This window comes from Eumetopias jubatus, unplaced genomic scaffold, assembly GCF_037043125.1.
Source record: "Eumetopias jubatus isolate StellerSeaLion01/CBP00866 unplaced genomic scaffold, mEumJub1_p1.0 scaffold_3, whole genome shotgun sequence".
Lineage (NCBI taxonomy): Eukaryota > Metazoa > Chordata > Mammalia > Carnivora > Otariidae > Eumetopias > Eumetopias jubatus.
Genome location: NW_028274809.1, coordinates 193,854,259 through 193,872,190, shown reverse-complemented (window position 1 = coordinate 193,872,190; position 17,932 = coordinate 193,854,259). Strand labels below are relative to the sequence as shown.

At 45.3% G+C, this 17,932-nt stretch overlaps 1 protein-coding gene across 1 annotated transcript in view; it reads right to left on the bottom strand.

Moving 5' to 3' along the window:
• Positions 1 to 240: 240 nt before the first annotated feature.
• CUL4A (cullin 4A) overlaps positions 241 to 17,932 on the bottom strand; it is a 42,526-nt gene continuing 24,834 nt past the window's right edge. The window contains exons 11-20 of the mRNA XM_028087308.2: positions 16,175 to 16,367; positions 14,298 to 14,402; positions 13,870 to 13,980; positions 13,699 to 13,784; positions 13,198 to 13,305; positions 9,654 to 9,767; positions 8,317 to 8,422; positions 7,970 to 8,142; positions 3,181 to 3,333; positions 241 to 1,581 (exon numbers count right to left, since the gene is read on the bottom strand). Of these exons, the coding sequence (XP_027943109.1) occupies positions 1,486 to 1,581; positions 3,181 to 3,333; positions 7,970 to 8,142; positions 8,317 to 8,422; positions 9,654 to 9,767; positions 13,198 to 13,305; positions 13,699 to 13,784; positions 13,870 to 13,980; positions 14,298 to 14,402; positions 16,175 to 16,367 (1,245 nt within the window). The 3' untranslated portion in view covers positions 241 to 1,485. The remainder of the gene's footprint in view (positions 1,582 to 3,180; positions 3,334 to 7,969; positions 8,143 to 8,316; positions 8,423 to 9,653; positions 9,768 to 13,197; positions 13,306 to 13,698; positions 13,785 to 13,869; positions 13,981 to 14,297; positions 14,403 to 16,174; positions 16,368 to 17,932) is intronic.

Genomic DNA, 17,932 nt, shown 5'->3' with positions numbered 1-17,932 from the left:
GTAATTTTAAGGTCAATTAAACTAATTTTATTCAGAGTTAAGTCTACATTAAATTACAAGATTAACAATCTCTAGAGACAATGAACGTAGAATTTAAGAAGTAGAAATCTATTTGGTCTTTTATAGACCACATATTATAGAACTGACAAATGAAAATTTACAAATATAGAAATAATGATAATTCAAGGGTGAGGATTTTCACATGGAAACCCATAAGATGTCATATTTTAAACAAGCATGTTTCAAAAAGGGAGAAATTTTTTAATAATTTAGCACAAAATTAAATTATATAAACTTGGCATATCCCAGAAAATATTGCTTTAAACACTCATACCATGATCAAAATTCCTTTGGTAGCTTTTAATCAAAATGAAACATGCTATTATGTAAAATATAAAGTACTTTTAAACGTTACCAGAAAAGTATCTTTGTTACAGTTACATACTAACATCATCGTCCCCTGCTCAACCTCACCTATACACACACAACATGAAACCAGGTGCCAAAAAAATCCTTTTAATCTTTTGACAAAATAACCTCTGCTTCACAATATCAAGACTTGAAGTCTCCTAGAAAACTTTTTACAGCGGTCACAGCACAGAGAGCAATGGCCGTCCCTGCGCAGGACTGTAAAAACAAACCAAACTTTATTCGAGCAATTAAACAAATCAAACAGCAGTTACCCCGATGCAAAAACAGGGGCTGCTAGACGCAATCTTGGAAAAGTAAACACAAACACACTGTCCCCCAAACCCCTAAACAGAAAATTCACAAACAACTCAGTGGAAGTAGAACAAAGACGCGCATGGGTTCCTGTAGCAGGTACACGCCCGACCCGGTGTCGTCCCGGCACACAGGAGAGGTCGCACCGAGAAACCTCGCTCTAAAGTCAGTCATCAGAGCTTAAAACGTATGGAAAATAAAGGAAACAAACAGATGCCAGTATCAGGTTGCATAATCAATTAGCCAGTGTCTGACACCGACTGTTTCTTCCTAATGCTTGCCCACGAAGGGCTCTCGTTTCTAATAAGCGTCCCGTCAACTAAGAGAGCCTGCCTTCAGGAGTCCACCAGTCACCTCTGCAGCCCGCGAATGCAGCCCGGGGGGTCTTTTCTGCTGTGCATTCATGATCACACACACGCACCACACCAAACCTTCAGCTTTCTGCCCCAAGAGCACCATCTTACAAAGGACACTCTTTTAACCAATAGCTTCTTGTCCAATCTCAAAGTCATTCTGCAACAGAGCAACAGAAACTATTTAAACACCAAAGAGAGTTAAGAGGAAGGACTGGAGGGAAAGACACATACGCCGTTTGCAAACCCTTAAACTTTGTGAAGGGTGATGCAAGAATCATCTCTTTTCCTTTGAACCCCAAAGTCTCCGTGCTGGCTCAGTGTCAGAAGTCCTGGAAACAGCACGAAGCGCCTCACTGCTCTGAAGATACATTCTGGCGTCTCGCTGAGAGAAGAGCGGGCCGGCACATCAGGCCACGTAGTGGTACTGATTCGGATTGTCCTTGTCTCTCTCCATATAGTCTCTGTCTATAAGGGATTCAATTCTCTTTTTCAAATCTCCAGGCTGAAAAAGAAAAACAAAACCCCTCCGTTATAGCGGCATTAAATTTACAAACATAGGGGAACAGAACATACGCAAGAAGTATGTGATTCTAATTATGTACATGTATTACATTCATGATTATAGAAAACGTATGTATCTATATGTAAGCTATTTATAATTATCAGCTAATTACAAAATGAACCTGATGGAAGTCCCTACACTTGAAAGACAGTGCTAACCTTACCTCTTGATGGCAGTGCTCGCACGTGAATGGACGGTCAGAGCAGGCCGCGCGTGATCAAGGGTGAACGCGTTCCTTACCAGCACGCACGCACGCACGCACGGCAGACCCTACCCCGGGGTAACACACCCCGTCTGTCTGACGGGGAATCTGATGTTATGTCAGGGCATGTCTCCCAAGTACTGTGTCGTGTTACTGCGTCCCAAATGTGCTCTGTGGAGGGGGTGGGAGCCCAGGCGGCCAGTGCTCCTACGCTGAAAGCACGAGGGGCAACGTGGAGGCTGCCTGGGAAGGGCGCCCCCGCTCTGCTGCGGGAGGAAGCACACTCGTGTCGCTTATGAACAAGCTTCTCCCTGTCCAAGGGCACACGCTCTCTATCAAAAGGCCTAGCCTTCTGTTCAGTTCATACATTCACAAGATACGAGATCGGGGCTGAATCGCCGCTACGGCCGCTACACACTTCCCCCGCCCTTCAGTCCTTTAACTGCTGGGTTTCTCATCTGCGAAGGGAAAGCAAACACTCGCCCCACTAGAGGTAGGAAAGAATGGTGCCCACAGCAGGGTTCTGTGACTGCCCAGGCATTGTGGAGTGGAGAATGCACCGTCTCTGGAGGGCACAGCTGCCCCGTGCTTGTTCGGGTAAGACAGCTCTGGCCGCGTCGGCGTCTGCTCACTGACTCACTTCAACTTGACTCCCTCAGTGAGGATGGAGGGTCAGCTGCTCTTCTACCAAACTGGACAACACAGAATCAGGGAACTTCCACCCCAAAGGAACATGGGGCCAGGCTCGGGCACTGAAAAGCCAGGTCTCATGAGAGCCCCCTACTTTCCAGGTGGAGGCTCATGTTTCAAAGAGCTTTTCCTGATGCTTCCCTAACCGGTCCGTACTCCACATATGTCCATACGTCCAGGGCAGTAGCTCTCAGTCCATTCAGGGTCGACTTTCTCATGTGCGGAAACAAGGAGAGATTATCAAAACAGAAAATGCTCTGGAGCTTGTCAATGCTGAGTAAATGAGCTGTTAGTGGGATTTCCTCAGAATCCTAGGGCATAACCTGAACAGCTATATACTGAGAAACACGGTCTGAAGCTCTGCCACGTGCCTCCCCCTCCTAAAAAGGTATCAAGTACAACATCCCTGCAAGGGGGAGTTTTAGGGACCTCTCGTTCCCAGATGGTGACAAACAGCATTTGAGACAGAGACTCCACTGTCATCGCTCGCTGGCTGTTCGACACTCGGTGGGCACACAAAGGTAGACTAGTGCCGGAAACGATCACCTGTGACGCAGGACAAACGAGTCTACAGCGTTAAGAACTGAACACGCTTTTTCAATGTTCAGCACAATACTACAAGTTTAATTAAGCTAATGTACATTTACCTTTACTGGAAATTTCAGCTGATTATACAATTCAGAAACTAGAAGATTATGACCAAGAGTCTTTCTCATCTTCATTATTCTGACAATAGCAGCATCAATCTGATACTGTCTGTCCTGAAACACGCGCTCAGTGGTGCTGACTTGTTCTTCCACCTGCGTATGCACACAAAAGAGTGAAGTTTAAAGATATATTTTGGCGTTATTTCATATTGTTGAGTTTGATGAGAAACTTCTGATGCAAAGAAAGGCCAAACTTTGGGTAAATCCTGTTCTGTTATGCATTTTTATCTGTTCAAGCAAAACCTAGCTTCCCAAGGACAACACGACTTCAGTACCAGACCTGGAAAAATAAGTCATATTTCTCTTATAAAAAAAGCTACAAAATACTACCAAAACCCTATATAATCCTGGATTAGATCCAGTAGCACAGTAAAAACAAAATAAAACAAAGCACAACAGCTATCAGAGATTACTCTGGAAACGTAAGCTTTGCTCAACATCAGGAAACCTACTAATGTAACTAATATCACCACAGCAGTTTCAAAGTTAGATTATATGATCATCTCGACAGATGCTGCAAAGGCATAATAAAACTGAAAATCTATTCTTGATCTAAAACAAACTTTAACATATAAGGAGAAATTAAAAAAAAAAACACACCTGAACATTCAGGATAAAAAGCTGTTATCAGAAGCAAACAGCAAATACTGGTAACAACTTCATGTTAGTTACACAGCAACCTAATGGAGGTCCGCAGATCACGGGTGGGCAGGGGAGAGGCAGGGCTGTGCATGTATGTGACATATGTATGTTTCAGAAAGACAGAAGCCATGCTTTCCAAACGGATCCATGACCCTAGAAAGGTTAATGTTCCCTGTACTTAAGAAAAAATGAGGAAGTGAAGAAAAAGCCTGGTAGCACTATTTTTTCCTAAAAATGTTATTTTGGGGGTGGGGGCGGGGTGCCTGGGTGGCTCAGTTGGTTAAGCGTCTGACTCTTGATCTTGATCCTGGGTGTGGAACCTACTTAAAAAAAAAAAAGTTATTTCAGAGGTTCTAGCTATGCACTAAGAGAACTAAAGAGGTATGCTGAAAAGGAGCAGACACATAATTCTCTGTAGATGCCCTACAAACCCAAAAATCCAAGAAAATCAACTGAGAAACCATCAAACCATGAGAATTTTATAAAGTGGCTGGATACAAGATAAATACACAAAGATAAACGATATTAATGTATACATACTGGTAATAACTAAACATGCCAACAGGGAAGATCCTCTTTATCAAGTGCCAGCATTTTATTGGCCTTCTTGCCTAAAGTCTTCAGCGCCTTCCCCAAATCCCTCATAGGTGTGACCTGCCTCTTCAGGCCTCACCTAGCTCAGCTTTGCCTTTGGTGGGAAGGCCTTCCCTTACCCACGGTATTAGACTGGCTTTCCTGTACTTCTCCATTGTAACTGTGACCTCAAGTCTAACGAGCTCATCAGTGTGTAATCATCTGCTCAAAGTTCCCTCAAACAGAGACTTGGAAGAATATGTTATTGTTAATGGATGAATTCTCAGTGCTTCAGAGAGGACCTGGCCCAGGGAAGGTGCTTAATAAGTATTTGCTGAACTATCTACTAAATATGCAAGGCTTTTAGTGAAAACTCCCGTGAAGAGATTTATATTCATATATATACAAACACAGATATGAAACAGATTCAGTATGGTAAAAATGAAAACTGGAAATTAACGTAATACACTCTGAATAAAAAATGTCCATGTTCTTATTTGGAGGCAAAGACAAGACAAAATTATTCTCAAGCTCACTGGAAGAATAAGTTTATAGGAACAGGTACATTAATTAAAAGAATTTGGGTGCTGGCTATGAAACAGAGCAATAGAATCTGCAGAACAGAAGTGAGAAACTGACCCATACTATGTGAATTTAATAAATAAGAGTGACAATTAAAATAAGTTGTCAGACAGTGGTATTTTCAATTCAGTTTTAGAATAGGAAGTGTAATTAGATTGCTTTTTGATATTAAAATAATTTCTATGTTGCTCAAGGAAAAACTTAAATGTAAATACTACTAGAAAAATACAAGTATTTTTTTATTTTTTTTTTAAAGATTTTATTTATTTATTTATTTGAGAGAGAGAATGACAGAGAGAGAGCATGCGAGGGGGTAGGGTCAGAGGGAGAAGCAGACTCCCTGCTGAGCAGGGAGCTCGATGCGGGACTCGATCCCGGGACTCCAGGACCATGACCTGAGCCGAAGGCAGTCGCCCAACCAACTGAGCCACCCAGGTGTCCACAAGTAATTATTTCTTAAATGTTGGGGTAAAGGAAGGTTTTTCCTAGGCATGACCCCCAAGTCAGAAACCATAAAGGAAAAGACTATACTTAAGAATTTAAAAACTTCCATGTGGGGAAAAAAAAATCTCAAAACACAAAATTATCTGTCAGAAATGATGGTCAATTTCTTTAATATATAAAGGACATTTACTAATGAGAGAGAATATGCCAACAAATGTGCCAGTGACTTGAACAAGCAATTAATCAGAAAAATGTATAAACATGAGCCACACCAACATTTCTAAAGTGCTGACAGGTTCTCGGCCAAGAGGTTTTGTAAACACTGTGCATGTAATTCACACAACCTGTGGTGGTATTGTGTCTTACTTCAAAAGCCGAAGACTTGAGGATCAGAAAGACTATATAATTTGCATAAGCTACTAACTGGCATAAAGATGCTCAAAGAAATTCAAGCTAAAATGGCAATGAATTACTTCTGTGCCCATAAGAACAGGGTGGGCAAAGGGCAGGTAGAGGGAGGGCTGGCCCTCTTGTGAAACTGGACACGGAAATCTGGTAAAAATCTGTCAAGACTTCCATTTGGCAAAGGGTGGTCAAACTAACAAAAGTACACATTCTTTGACCTTATAACTCCAGGGCAACAATTTTAATTTTTTATTTTTTTAGATTTTTAAAAAATTCATTTATCTGAGAGAGGGAGAGCAAAAGAGAGCACGAGCAGGGGGAGCGGCAGGCAGAGGGAGGAGCAGGCTCCCGATGAGCAGGGAGCCCGATGCGGGCCTCCATCCCAGGACTCTGGGACCTGAGCCGAAGGCAGACACTTAACCCACTGAGCCACCCAGGCGGCCCACGGCAACGATTTTATACTAAAGAAACATTCTAACAGGCACACAGGAATCTCTGCGCCAGGATGTTTAATGTAATGTTATTTCCAGTAGAGATGGAAGGCACTTAAATGCCTTTCAACATGGGCACTGCCAAGCTCCCGTAGATTCACACAACCAACAACTCTGCACCCATGAAAAACCCAAGTCCTGATGTGGACAGAGGCCCATAATACAGAAAAAGAACAGGTCACACAATGGTACAGACAAATGGCATATACAGAGTAATCCCATGAAAGAAAAAAAAGAGACTATATATTTACATCCTAGGAGAAAGCAGCATGAGTGCAAATAAAAGTGCCAGTAGAGATTATCTCTAGGGGACAGAGAGAACAGTCCCACTTTGAAATTGTAACTCCAACACTGTACACCTTTTAACCACTCTATCAGAAATTCCGAATATTAAAAAAAGATGGATCAAAGGATATATGCATTTAAATCTTTAACAAGTATGTCAAACTGCCCACTAAAAGCATTTTTCTTTTAAAGATTTTATTTATTTATTTATTTATTTGAGAGAGAGAATGAGAGAGAGAGAGAGCAAGAGAGCGGGGAGGGTCCGAGGGAGAAGCAGGCTCCCCGCGGAGCAGGGAGCCCGATGCGGGACTCGATCCCGGGACTCCGGGATCACGACCTGCGCCGAAGGCAGTCGCTTAACCAACTGAGCCACCCAGGCGCCCGAAAAGCATCTTTTAAAAGATAAAAACATAAAAGAGAATGCCTGTTTTCTCACATACTTGCCAAGTCTGGGTATTATCAAACTTTTAAACATTTCCTAAAATTGAAAGATGAAAAGTAGAATATTATCTTAATTCGTATTAAAAAAATTACGCATGAGAATGAACATCTTTTATATAGTTTACTGGTCTTCGGCATTTCTTTTTGGGTAATCTAAACTTATTTCTAACTGGGCTACACCTGAACACCTGTAGGTAAGTGAAGCAACCAGTGTCTACTGCTCGGGGTGGAGAAACTGGGAAACCACTGCAGATCAACTGAAGCTGTGCTTGCGTTTCTGAAGTGACCTGGAGCCTTCACAAGGCCTCTCCACTCATGTACATGCCCGGGGGCCGGCTGGACACCCTGTTCTGTACGCGGGTACCAGGGGTGCCACTGCCCTCCTGGCCTGCATGCTGACAACACCCCAGGGGCGCGAGGGCTTCCGCATTAGGAAGGGCCTGAGGGCAGTGGTGCAGAATGGGCTCTGGATACAAGACAGCCGAGCGCCTCATCAAAGCTCCAGACGCTCCACCTGCACAGACCACAGCCACAATGTCGGTGGGTCTGTGACGCCCATGACCCCCAGCACTGTCACCCCAGACCCTGGCTGAGGCCAAGGCTGAAATGCGCTGTGCAAAAATAAGAAGGCAAGTGACTGGGTTTTGGACACCAGCTCTTGACGCCAATGGAATCCGGCACAGGAAGCTCTCTCACTCCACTCTTGTGAAGAGGATGATAACTTACACTCATTTCTGTCTCACGTTCACTCCCACCGTGAATACAAAGTTAACCAGCGCTATGCTAGGGCGCTCAGAAAGGACTCTTAAGCACGAAGGGCCCCTCAGCGAGTGCCCTGAGGGTGAAACAAGGAAGTCCCTACGTACGGTTTCCTTCATCTGGATCTGGTTGATCTTTATCCGAAACAACTTGTGCTTGAACTCCCCATTGAACGTGAACGTGTCCCCGTCTTCCACCTCCTTCCCTTTGGGACTTTTAAGCAGAACTCGTGCTTTCCCACAGGCCAGGGACTGAAGTGTCCTTCGCAGTTCGCTGTCCTCTGCAAGGGAGAAAACCAGGCCACCACCACGGTGAGTGACTCAGCGAGAGCCAAAGGAGCTGTGTGCTCAGGGTGGCCCCGGGAGAAGGCGAGTCTGCACCTTCTCTTCAACAGACACGTGTTTTAACGACACCGACCCCAGGAGCCGCGCGTTCACCCAGAGAGGGCTCTCACCTATCCCCGTGGCCATTTTTATTTCTTCAAAGCTGAACCCGTCCCCTTCGTTGAACATGAGAAGCACCAGCGTCTGGAAGAGGGACACTTGGAACTCCTTCTTTCCCTGGAAGAAAACGGGCGTGGCACGTGGGGAGCGGTGCACACAATCTTTGGAAAAGCCGAAGAGTTTTCTTTTTGCTCTCAAACTGTGTGGGGTGCGGGGCTAGGAAATTACTAATCAGCCAGCAAACAAGAAGAAGTTAAGTAATTGATTATACAAGAACAAAATGAAACTGGGCCTTGGACCCCACACCAGCATCTCCCGCTCCTATTCACCGAGTGTCCACAGGCAGAGGCCCGCACACGCACGCGGTGAGCACGCACGTGGTGAGCACGCACGCGGTGAGCTCCGTGTGGAGGAAAGCTGCAGGATCTGGGGGAGGGTCGGCTGTGCAGGGGCAGGTGAGGTGTGTAATTTCCATACGCTGTGTACAGGTTGCCTTGTTTACAGGGTACAATACATCAGTGCCTTGTAACAGTAGCAAAGTAGAAATTTTGTAAATTTTCTGCTTAGTGTATACAACCAAATTTTATTTACAAAACTGAAGTTAAACAGGAGCATGAAGGCTCTTTTGTGACCTGCTTCTTTCTGTTATCAGTACACGGAATGCACTTTCCTCTCGTATCATGTCCCTAGCACTGCAACAGGTGGGCTTATTCATTACTCTGTGAAAATGTCTCATTAAGATGAATTTCTAGAACTGGCGTTACCGTGACAGAGCCTGTGACTAGAGGCTGGGGATGCGCTGCTAAACCACCCTCCCTGAAGCTCACGCGCTCCCCCTCCCACTAGCGAGAGGTGCTGTTCTTTCAAGTTTTAGCCTTGATCAATTCTGTAGTTAAAATGTGGTATTTTACGGCATTTTAATCTGCAACCCTGTGACTAGCAGAGAAGCAGAACATATTTTCATTGCATTCGATTTTTTGAGCCTTGCTTTCATGAGCTACCTCTACACATCCTTTGCTCTTTTTTTAAAGTACGAACGCTTCACGAATTTGTGCGTCATTTTCATGCTAATCTTCTCTACTGTTCCAATTCCGGTCTATGTGCTGCCCAAGCCAGCACTCCTTTGCTCTTTTTTCAGTTAGGTAAATGCTTTTCTATTTTTATTGATTTCTTATTGACTTTTAGAATGTTAATCCTTCAACTATTTAATTCTACTGACCCAGAAAAGCCAGTGCTGAATTACACTGAATAGTCTTTTTTTTTATTTGCTACCAAAGTTCAACCACAATTTAAAAAATGCTAGGAACATATTTATAAAAAATAAGTAAGAAACAGACAAAGAACTTACTTCCTTAAACTCTGCTTTTAAAACAGCATGCCCCAATGTAGTTTGCCACTGAAGTTTTCGACCACTGTGCTTTCCGAGATAAAATGTCTTAAATACTTCCTGAAGTTTAACCATCTGCCAAGCACAGGAAAACAACAGATGTAATGATGCTAAACGCCATTCATTTAAAGACCACATATTGCTCAATTTACAGAGTTTTTACAATTCTTCACAGCTGAATCTGGAAAGATAAAAGATCAGTTCTGTATTTTGACTGCTGCTTTTCTGGATTATTCTATGGCCTGTGAAGATGTGCGCCATCGGGGTTTCCTCCCGCCTGCAACGCTGCAGGAAGTGGTGATTGGTGCACTCGATGTACACACAGCCTGTGCTCTGCAGAGTCCACACCGCACACTGGGCGTCCCCAGCCTGCGGCACAGACCGTCCGCAGCACCGAGGTCACCCCGGTCAGAGTGCCAGGTCTCGGAGCTGCCGGGTGGGCGCTGTCAAAGCCCGCAAGCGTGCCCACATAGGAAGCACGACGTGCCACTGTTTCCATTGTTACTTTCTGGGAGGATTTCCCGTACCTTCCAGACCTCCCACTTCTTTATTGCTGTGATCTCACTTCTAAGTTCCTAAGCCCCTCCCCCCTCCTCCTCGTCCAGGTGCCCACCCCCTCTGCACCCCGGCGGCATGCCACTCTCCCTGATGGACAAGCTCTCTGACCTCCATGACAGCATTTCCGCGTGCACTCTCCGGGGCACCACACGCCCCCCCCACCCTCTCCGCTCGGCTCCCTGGACGTCGCCACCACTCTGCACCAGGACAGCCGACGGTCTATGCTGCTTCAGGCTTCAACGAGAGAGATGACCCTGAATAACAGCTTTGTGCGCACAGTCTCCCCTGCCCTCCGTGTCTCGTCCATGCCTTCTGGGCCTTCCTCGGTTGCTCTCCCACCCACCCTGGACACAGTGGCACCCTCAGCTCCCAATCCTGAGCGCCAGCCACTCGGCTCATTCCCCTGTCGGTGTCCTTGGCTGCTCCCAAGTTCTTAGGATAGAGGCAGAAACTCTCCCGAGGCTTGCCACGGGCCCTTCCTTCCAAACTGCTGACTGCACTGGCCTGTCCCGTGCCTCCTCCACTTGACCAAGTGCACCATGCTGTCCTTGCTCAGGCTGCCACGGGAACCCGCTGCCATGCCCGCTCATCTTTAAGGGCTCCTTCCTCACAGAGGTCTTCTCCAGCTGCTCTCTCCGACAGCATTTACAGCAACTTGTGAACCTCCCTCCGGACAGAGAGCTCAGGGGGCAGGGCCGACGGAGGGTATGTCACTCTTCTGGCCTGCGGCACCCTTCCTGAGTCCTCCATCCAAGTCAGAATGCCCATCAGCCTCCCATCCGCGCGAAAAACCTGTCCTCACGCTTCAAAACTATCCCCCAACACCCACTACCCATCGCCAACATCAAATCCCAGACACGACGGTCATTTCTTTTCTGAATCTTTTAGTGTGTATCTGAAAGGCAGCGACTCTTTCAGAACACATATCTAATACCGTATGACCCCCAAGCAATAAAGGCCAATACTGTGATATACTTCTTAAAAACTTTTTCCCTGAGATTAACTCCTGGGAGTGGTACTAACAGTGAGAGGACAGAAGCTAACGCTGGGGGATTACTATGTGCCAGTTACAACCCCAGGCTCAAAATGGATCAGAGACCTAAGTGTAAGAGCTAAGACTATAAAACTCTCAGCAGAAGACACAGGAGTGAACTTTCATGATTGGGCCGTGGATTGGGCCACAGTCCTTAGATATGACACCAAAAAGTAACAACAGAAAAAAACAGATCAGACCTCATTAAAATTCTAAAATTCTGTGCAAAGAACACCATCAAAATAGTGAAAAGGCATCTCACAGAATGGGAGAAGATATCTGCAAATCACATACCCAGTAAGGATCTAGTGCCCAGGATATATAAAGAACTCTTGCAACTTATAGCAACCGAAAGACAGGTAACACAATTACAAAACAGGCATAGAACTGCACAGAGGGTTCTTCAAGGAGCGACAGTGGCCGATGAGCACACGAATGACGCTCAAAGGTACCATTATTCGTTATGGAAAAGCAGATCAAACCAAAATGAGACACTGATTCACACCCGTTAAGACGGCTAAATCACAAATGCGGATGGGGATGTGGAGAAACGGGAAGGCCTGTGTGCCTCTAGTGGGGGTGGGAGAGGGAGCAGCTGCCGTGGAAAACCAGTGGTTTCTCCAACAGTTGAACAGGATTACCACACGACCCAGCACTTCTACTCCCAGGCATGGACCCCAAAGGAACTGAAAGCAGGGACTCCGGTATTTACACGCTCCTGCTATAGCAGCGACACCCACAGAGGCCAAAAGGTGAAAGCCACTCAAGTGTCCATGGAAGGACGGATGGACGGATGGACAACATGTGGTCTGCGTGCACCCTGGAGTATCACTCAGCCCTAAAAAGGAAGGAGGCACGACACAGGCTGCAGTGCAGATGGGCCTTGCAAACAGGATATGCCGAGAGGAAGCAGAGCCAGACACCAAAGGCCACACAGTGTGTGGTTCCCATTATGTTACCATCTGGAACAGAGAATCCAGACAGCAGGTCAGCTGGTGCCTAGGTCTGGGTGGATGGAATGGGGGAGGGCGTGCTCAACGGGTGCAGGGTTCTGTCTGGGATGACCTAGACGAAGATGCCACCCAACTGCACAGGTTGAAGTGGGAAATTGTAGGTATGCTTCACCTACAATTGAGTTATTTGTATTTATATTGTAGGTATATTTTTAAAAGGCACAGTATGGTAAGCCTCAAACATCTTTTGCTAGAAAACAAAAAAGTACTAAAAAACCCACAAGGGCCTGTAGAAGGACAAAGGGCCTGTAAAGTGCTCCACCAGCCGGATGCGGGACAGCGTGAACATGGAGACAAGTAACCAAGGGTCCGTGAGTTCATACACACAAAGACAGAGAAAGCCACTACTTGTCAACAGGACTCAGGAGTTGCCCAGCGGGAGAGTCTGACGGGGAAGAAGAGGAGTATCTTCCCACAGATTACTTCAAAATTACAAAAGGAAAAATACGAACCACAGTCGAGAAACCAGCTAACGCCTTAACCCAATGACGACATGGGCCACCACCAACAGACGGGGCCGACGGACAGCAGGGGCCTCCTGACGCAGTGCTGAGCAAGCCCGTGAGGCCCGGAGCGTCCACACTGGGACGGAAGGACAACCAGCAAGCAGCGCCTCCCTGCACCTGGGCCGCCACCTTCTCAACAGTCAGCCAGGGGCCTGGCGGGGGGCGGGGGGCTGTGTCAGAAGGACCCAGACAGGGTCAGAGGCAGTCACTGAGCAACACTGGTATCCAAAGACTACAAGGACACTGGGTCTGTGATGGTGGGATTTAAAACCCTCTCATTAAATATCTCGTGACAGAGAACACATCTGTGCGCAGAAGGCGTGCAAGAAGTCTCTGGCGCTTTGGCAGCACCGACACACGAAAGGCAAAGGACAGATGCCCTTTCAAACACTTACTTCTGGAGTTAAATGCACTTCCATAGGCGTGTATGTGGGCCAGTAACCCATCGTAAGTATGTTCACTGTTAGATCTATAGAGCCCGGGTCACTCTGATTCTGCATATACTAAAAACAAAGAAAACAAGATAAAATAAGTACTGTAGAATATCATCCAAAATCACTAGCTCATAAAAAGGTAAGTGGTGTAATTTTCAAAACATGGTTCAACATGTGTTTGTATTTAGTCCCAAGAACACATTCCACTGAAGACACAGGACACATTCCAAAGCCACTTGGGATACTTCTCCTTCTTTGGTTATGTTACCAACACAGGATACTATTACGCTTATTAAATCAGATTTTTGTTATACATCTTTAGGGATTACTTTTCTTTTTTCATTTTGAATTTAAGTTACTCAAATGTGTGAGGAGTGTCATTTTTAAGGCCGAGAGCTTGACATAATGTAAAGTGGGATCGCTTACATACAGCCTTTTTACTTGAACAGAAACACAGCTTGCCTGCTTGAACTGGACCATGATGTCCTTGGAGAGCTCCATGTCCTTGAACATGCCTTCCAGCTTGCTGGTGAAAGCAGCGCCACACTCTGGGACACAAGCAGAGGGCGTGAACACCACTGGGGACAAGGCCCAGCACAGAGGAGGGACAGACCCCGGGGCCCACATGCTTACCATGCTTTAGTTTTGACAACATCGATTTCTCAGCATCTACTGAGGCGCTTTTCCCAACCAGGAGTCTTTTGGCCAAATCTTTTTTATAAAATGCTTCGAAGACATCTTTCCCTATTTACAACCAAATGAGAATGACATGAGACATCAGACAGTTAATACGGAAATATTCCCTCCGACTGTGGACAGTCTAAGGGTCCGTTCTGCAGCAAGCTGCTCTAACATGGAAGCCTCCTGGGACGTTGCCACAAAAGAATACTTGCAATGCAATAGGCGGGTGGCCATCCCTCTACTTCCTGTGTTAACACGGAAGTGGAAACGTCTCAGTCAAGTTTCCTCAAGAAAAGACAGGGCCCAAATCCAGATGTCTGGACCAGGTAACCTTTTCTCCATGCTCAGTGTTAATAGGAACAGCGTAGAGTGTTTCTCACCGTGAATGAACCTGAATATTATCATGACCTTGTCAAGAATCCTCTCCAGCTCTTCGTCTGTTGCTTCTTTATTACCCGCTCTCAACTTTGAATCAACGTGCTTTGCTGTGAGATTAAGAGTTTAAATTATTTGAAGAATAAGTATTTGCTACATGATACATTTTCTAAACAGAAAAAAGAACATCTTTAATTTCTACAAGCAAAAGGCAGACGACAACCCCCTGGAACCTTTCCAAAATGACATTATTATATGACAAAAGGCAGATAATTTGATTTTCTAAGATATTTTCAAATTATGTGAGAATAAATACTTGAATCACATGCCTGGGTTTCACAACGCATCACTGCTCCACTGGAATGGCCTGTCTTTAACATGCAGCATCCCTGTACCCAGGGGTGAGAGCAAGCCACTCGGCCTTCTTGTTGCTGAGACCACACAGATCAACCATGAGGTTTGGCCAAGAATTAAATAGCCATCTTTGGAGAAACCACAGTCCATAAAGTGGTACAAAGGCCAAACTAAACTGCCTTGTGAATTTCTTTTGTTGCTGCGTTTAAGATTTTATTTTTTCAAGCACTCTACATCCAATGTGGGGCTCGAACCCACAACGCTGAGATGCAGAGTTGCATGCTCCATCGCCTGAGCCAGCCAGGGGCCCCTCTTGTTGCTGCTTTTATTAGTTTCTTTCTTCACGATTTTTTATTATGAAATACTCTGAACATACACAAAAGTGGAGAACTGCATGATGAACCCCACATTCCCATCACATATCCTCAACAATAATCAATAAGCCCAATGTTGAATCACTGTATTTACTATTTCTTTCTTTGCCCTTTGCCTAAAAACTTTTACTGATTAGTGAGAGGCTATGAATCCTGAAATATGTTTTGGTATTACGACAACATAATTGGATAAAGTCATCATTTAAAAACAGTTTCATCTTAAACCATGTTATCTTCTTGTTATTTTAGTTTTTTTTTATTATGTTATGTTAATCCCCATACATTGCATCATTAGTTTTTGATGTAGTGTTCCATGATTCATTGTTTGTGCATAACACCCAGTGCTCCACGCAGAACGTGCCCTCTTTAATACCCATCACCGGGCTAACCCACCCCCCACCCCCTCCCCTCTAGAACCCTCAGTGTGTTTCTCAGAGTCCATCGTCTCTCATGGTTCGTCTCCCCCTCTGACTTACTCCCCTTCATTCTTCCCCTCCTGCTATCTTTTCTTTTTTTTTTTAAACATGTATTATTTGTTTCAGAGGTCCAGGTCTGTGATTCAACAGTCTTACATAATTCACAGTGCTAACCATGTTATCTTTTAAGACCTCATCCAAAAAAAAAAAAAACAAAAAACAAAAAACCTCATCCAATTTTATCCTATTTTAGTACTGATGAGAGGATGCAAAGGTAGGGACTGAGTAATACCTTCCTGCTAAATGCGCTCTAGAGATCAATCAAGTCATCCTCATAACCCAGAGACATTCGTGTAGGACAAATCCTCTTCATCCAGTTTCTGAGCACAAATTACTTGCACTCAAGACAGAACCAGGGCTCATTTTTACCAAATACAGCTCTGGAGCTGCTAGTGTAGGAAATGCACACGAGAATAAATTTCTGTCTCTTCCTTCTGTGGCGTCAAGCTTCATCTTTACAAAATTACTACTATGTTCACCCTTGCGGAAATGCCACATGCTTATATATATACATAACACATACACACATTTTTGAAAAAAACGTGTATCCTAATAAGTTGTAATACAAATCCTTCCCCACCCTCCCCAAGAGGAGCTTAAACATTTTGGAAAAAAATGTTTGCTTGAGTCCTGCCTCACTTTCCTACATTAAAAAACTATGGAAGTCTGTTCTCCTACCTATCAGCTCTGCGGGCTTATTTGGCCTCTTGTTGATAAACGTTTCAAAGGACTCCTTCATCAAGTTGATGAACTTCTCGTTTCTCTGGAAGCACACTTCTATCACATGGTCCACCCGATCCTTAAAATCCAGCAGATCCTGTACCATATCTTTGTCTTTTTCAGGATTGATCACAATTGTTGTCCCAAAAGTCTACAAGAACACACACACACACCAACTCATCCACAGGCAATGGTACCACACATTTTCTCCTGCTCTCAAACAATCATGATACTTTTATATAAATTAATTACCGTTGGTGTTAAATACTAAATAATCTCAAGTTCCAGATTCAGCCCACATTCAAAAAATTAAGTGAATATACAATTAATGCTTCAGTGTTGCAATTCTGCGTCTGGAAGAATTTATAAATTGGTGTCCACAGTTTTAGAAAACCTCTGACATATGAATTCCTAAACAGAACTCCCATTAACCCAATACACCCACTCGGCCTTCTTGACTATAGTGTTCTTTCTCCTCCACTGCTAACCAGCAACAGCTCAGTTTGTAGCCTGTATTTTTAATTCAAACACACCCTATTCAACATCACGAAAAGCCTGTGTGTGACAGTCACGGCTTCTGAGGCAATGCACTCCCAGACGGCACAACCTGCGCTGAGTACAGCTCCTACCTGATGTGTTTACAAAGAGGGAGATGGCAGGCCCCAAGTGCAGCCCCCGTGCTCAGCCCTACGCCGGCAGACCGGGACCCTACGGCCTGCCCCTCCAAGGAATGGAGTCCTAGAGCGAGCAGCAGGCTTGCCAGCATCATCTGCCAGACAGATCCCTGCCACCCCCCGAGGAAGGTGACCTTGCCACCCCAACTGCTCTTTACTACAAGAACTTCCTGTCCTGCCCCCTCCTGCCTGTAAAAGTCTCCCGTATCTCCTGGGGCTCCTTTCTATCTGCTGGATGGTGCGCTGCCCAGTTCATGAATCACCAAATACAGCCACTAAGATCTTCAAAATGTACTCAGTCGAATTTTGTCTTTTGGTAGAAATAATATATGTTTTTGGAAAACTGACCTTAATAGCACATACACGCATACTTAGGTGTCACATACGTAAGTGGGGGGGACACCGTATGACCAGCAGGGCTGGGACTTTCTGCTCTGTACCCTTCTGCGCTGACGGCAAATAACACACACACTGCCCAGGGTCATCTTTCCTGTGATAGCCACACACCTGTGTTGTGTCTCGGTGTGACTGCTTATCCCTGATGGACGCTCAGGAGCGGATTTTTACTACCCGGACTGAAACTCCTGAGGGAACCTCCTGTGTTCGGTGCATGTCCCTGCTCCCCGAAGGGCTACTCGTCAGCAACACCTGCATTCTCCATCAGACTTTCCGTAACATGAAGCTCTATTGCTGATCCAGCGTGAGTCCGCTACGACTTTCAGCTCCAATACTGCTGTATACATCTCGGGGGGTGTGGTGCACGTGTGCATGAGTGTTCCATGTGTACACGAATATGCAATTTTAGGACTGACTGTTCCATAAAGCAGCATGCAAGCTTCCCATTATCCCTTCTATTTAACGGAATTTTTTCTTGTGGTAATTACAGATTCACGTGCAGTAGAGAAAGTGAAGAGATCCTTACACACTTTGCTTAGCTTCCCCCGATGCTAACATTTGGCAGAACGATAGAGCAGCATCACCGTTGGGGTATGGGCACTGACACCCTACACCCACCTTCTCCAGACTGCCCCAGTTTCACCTG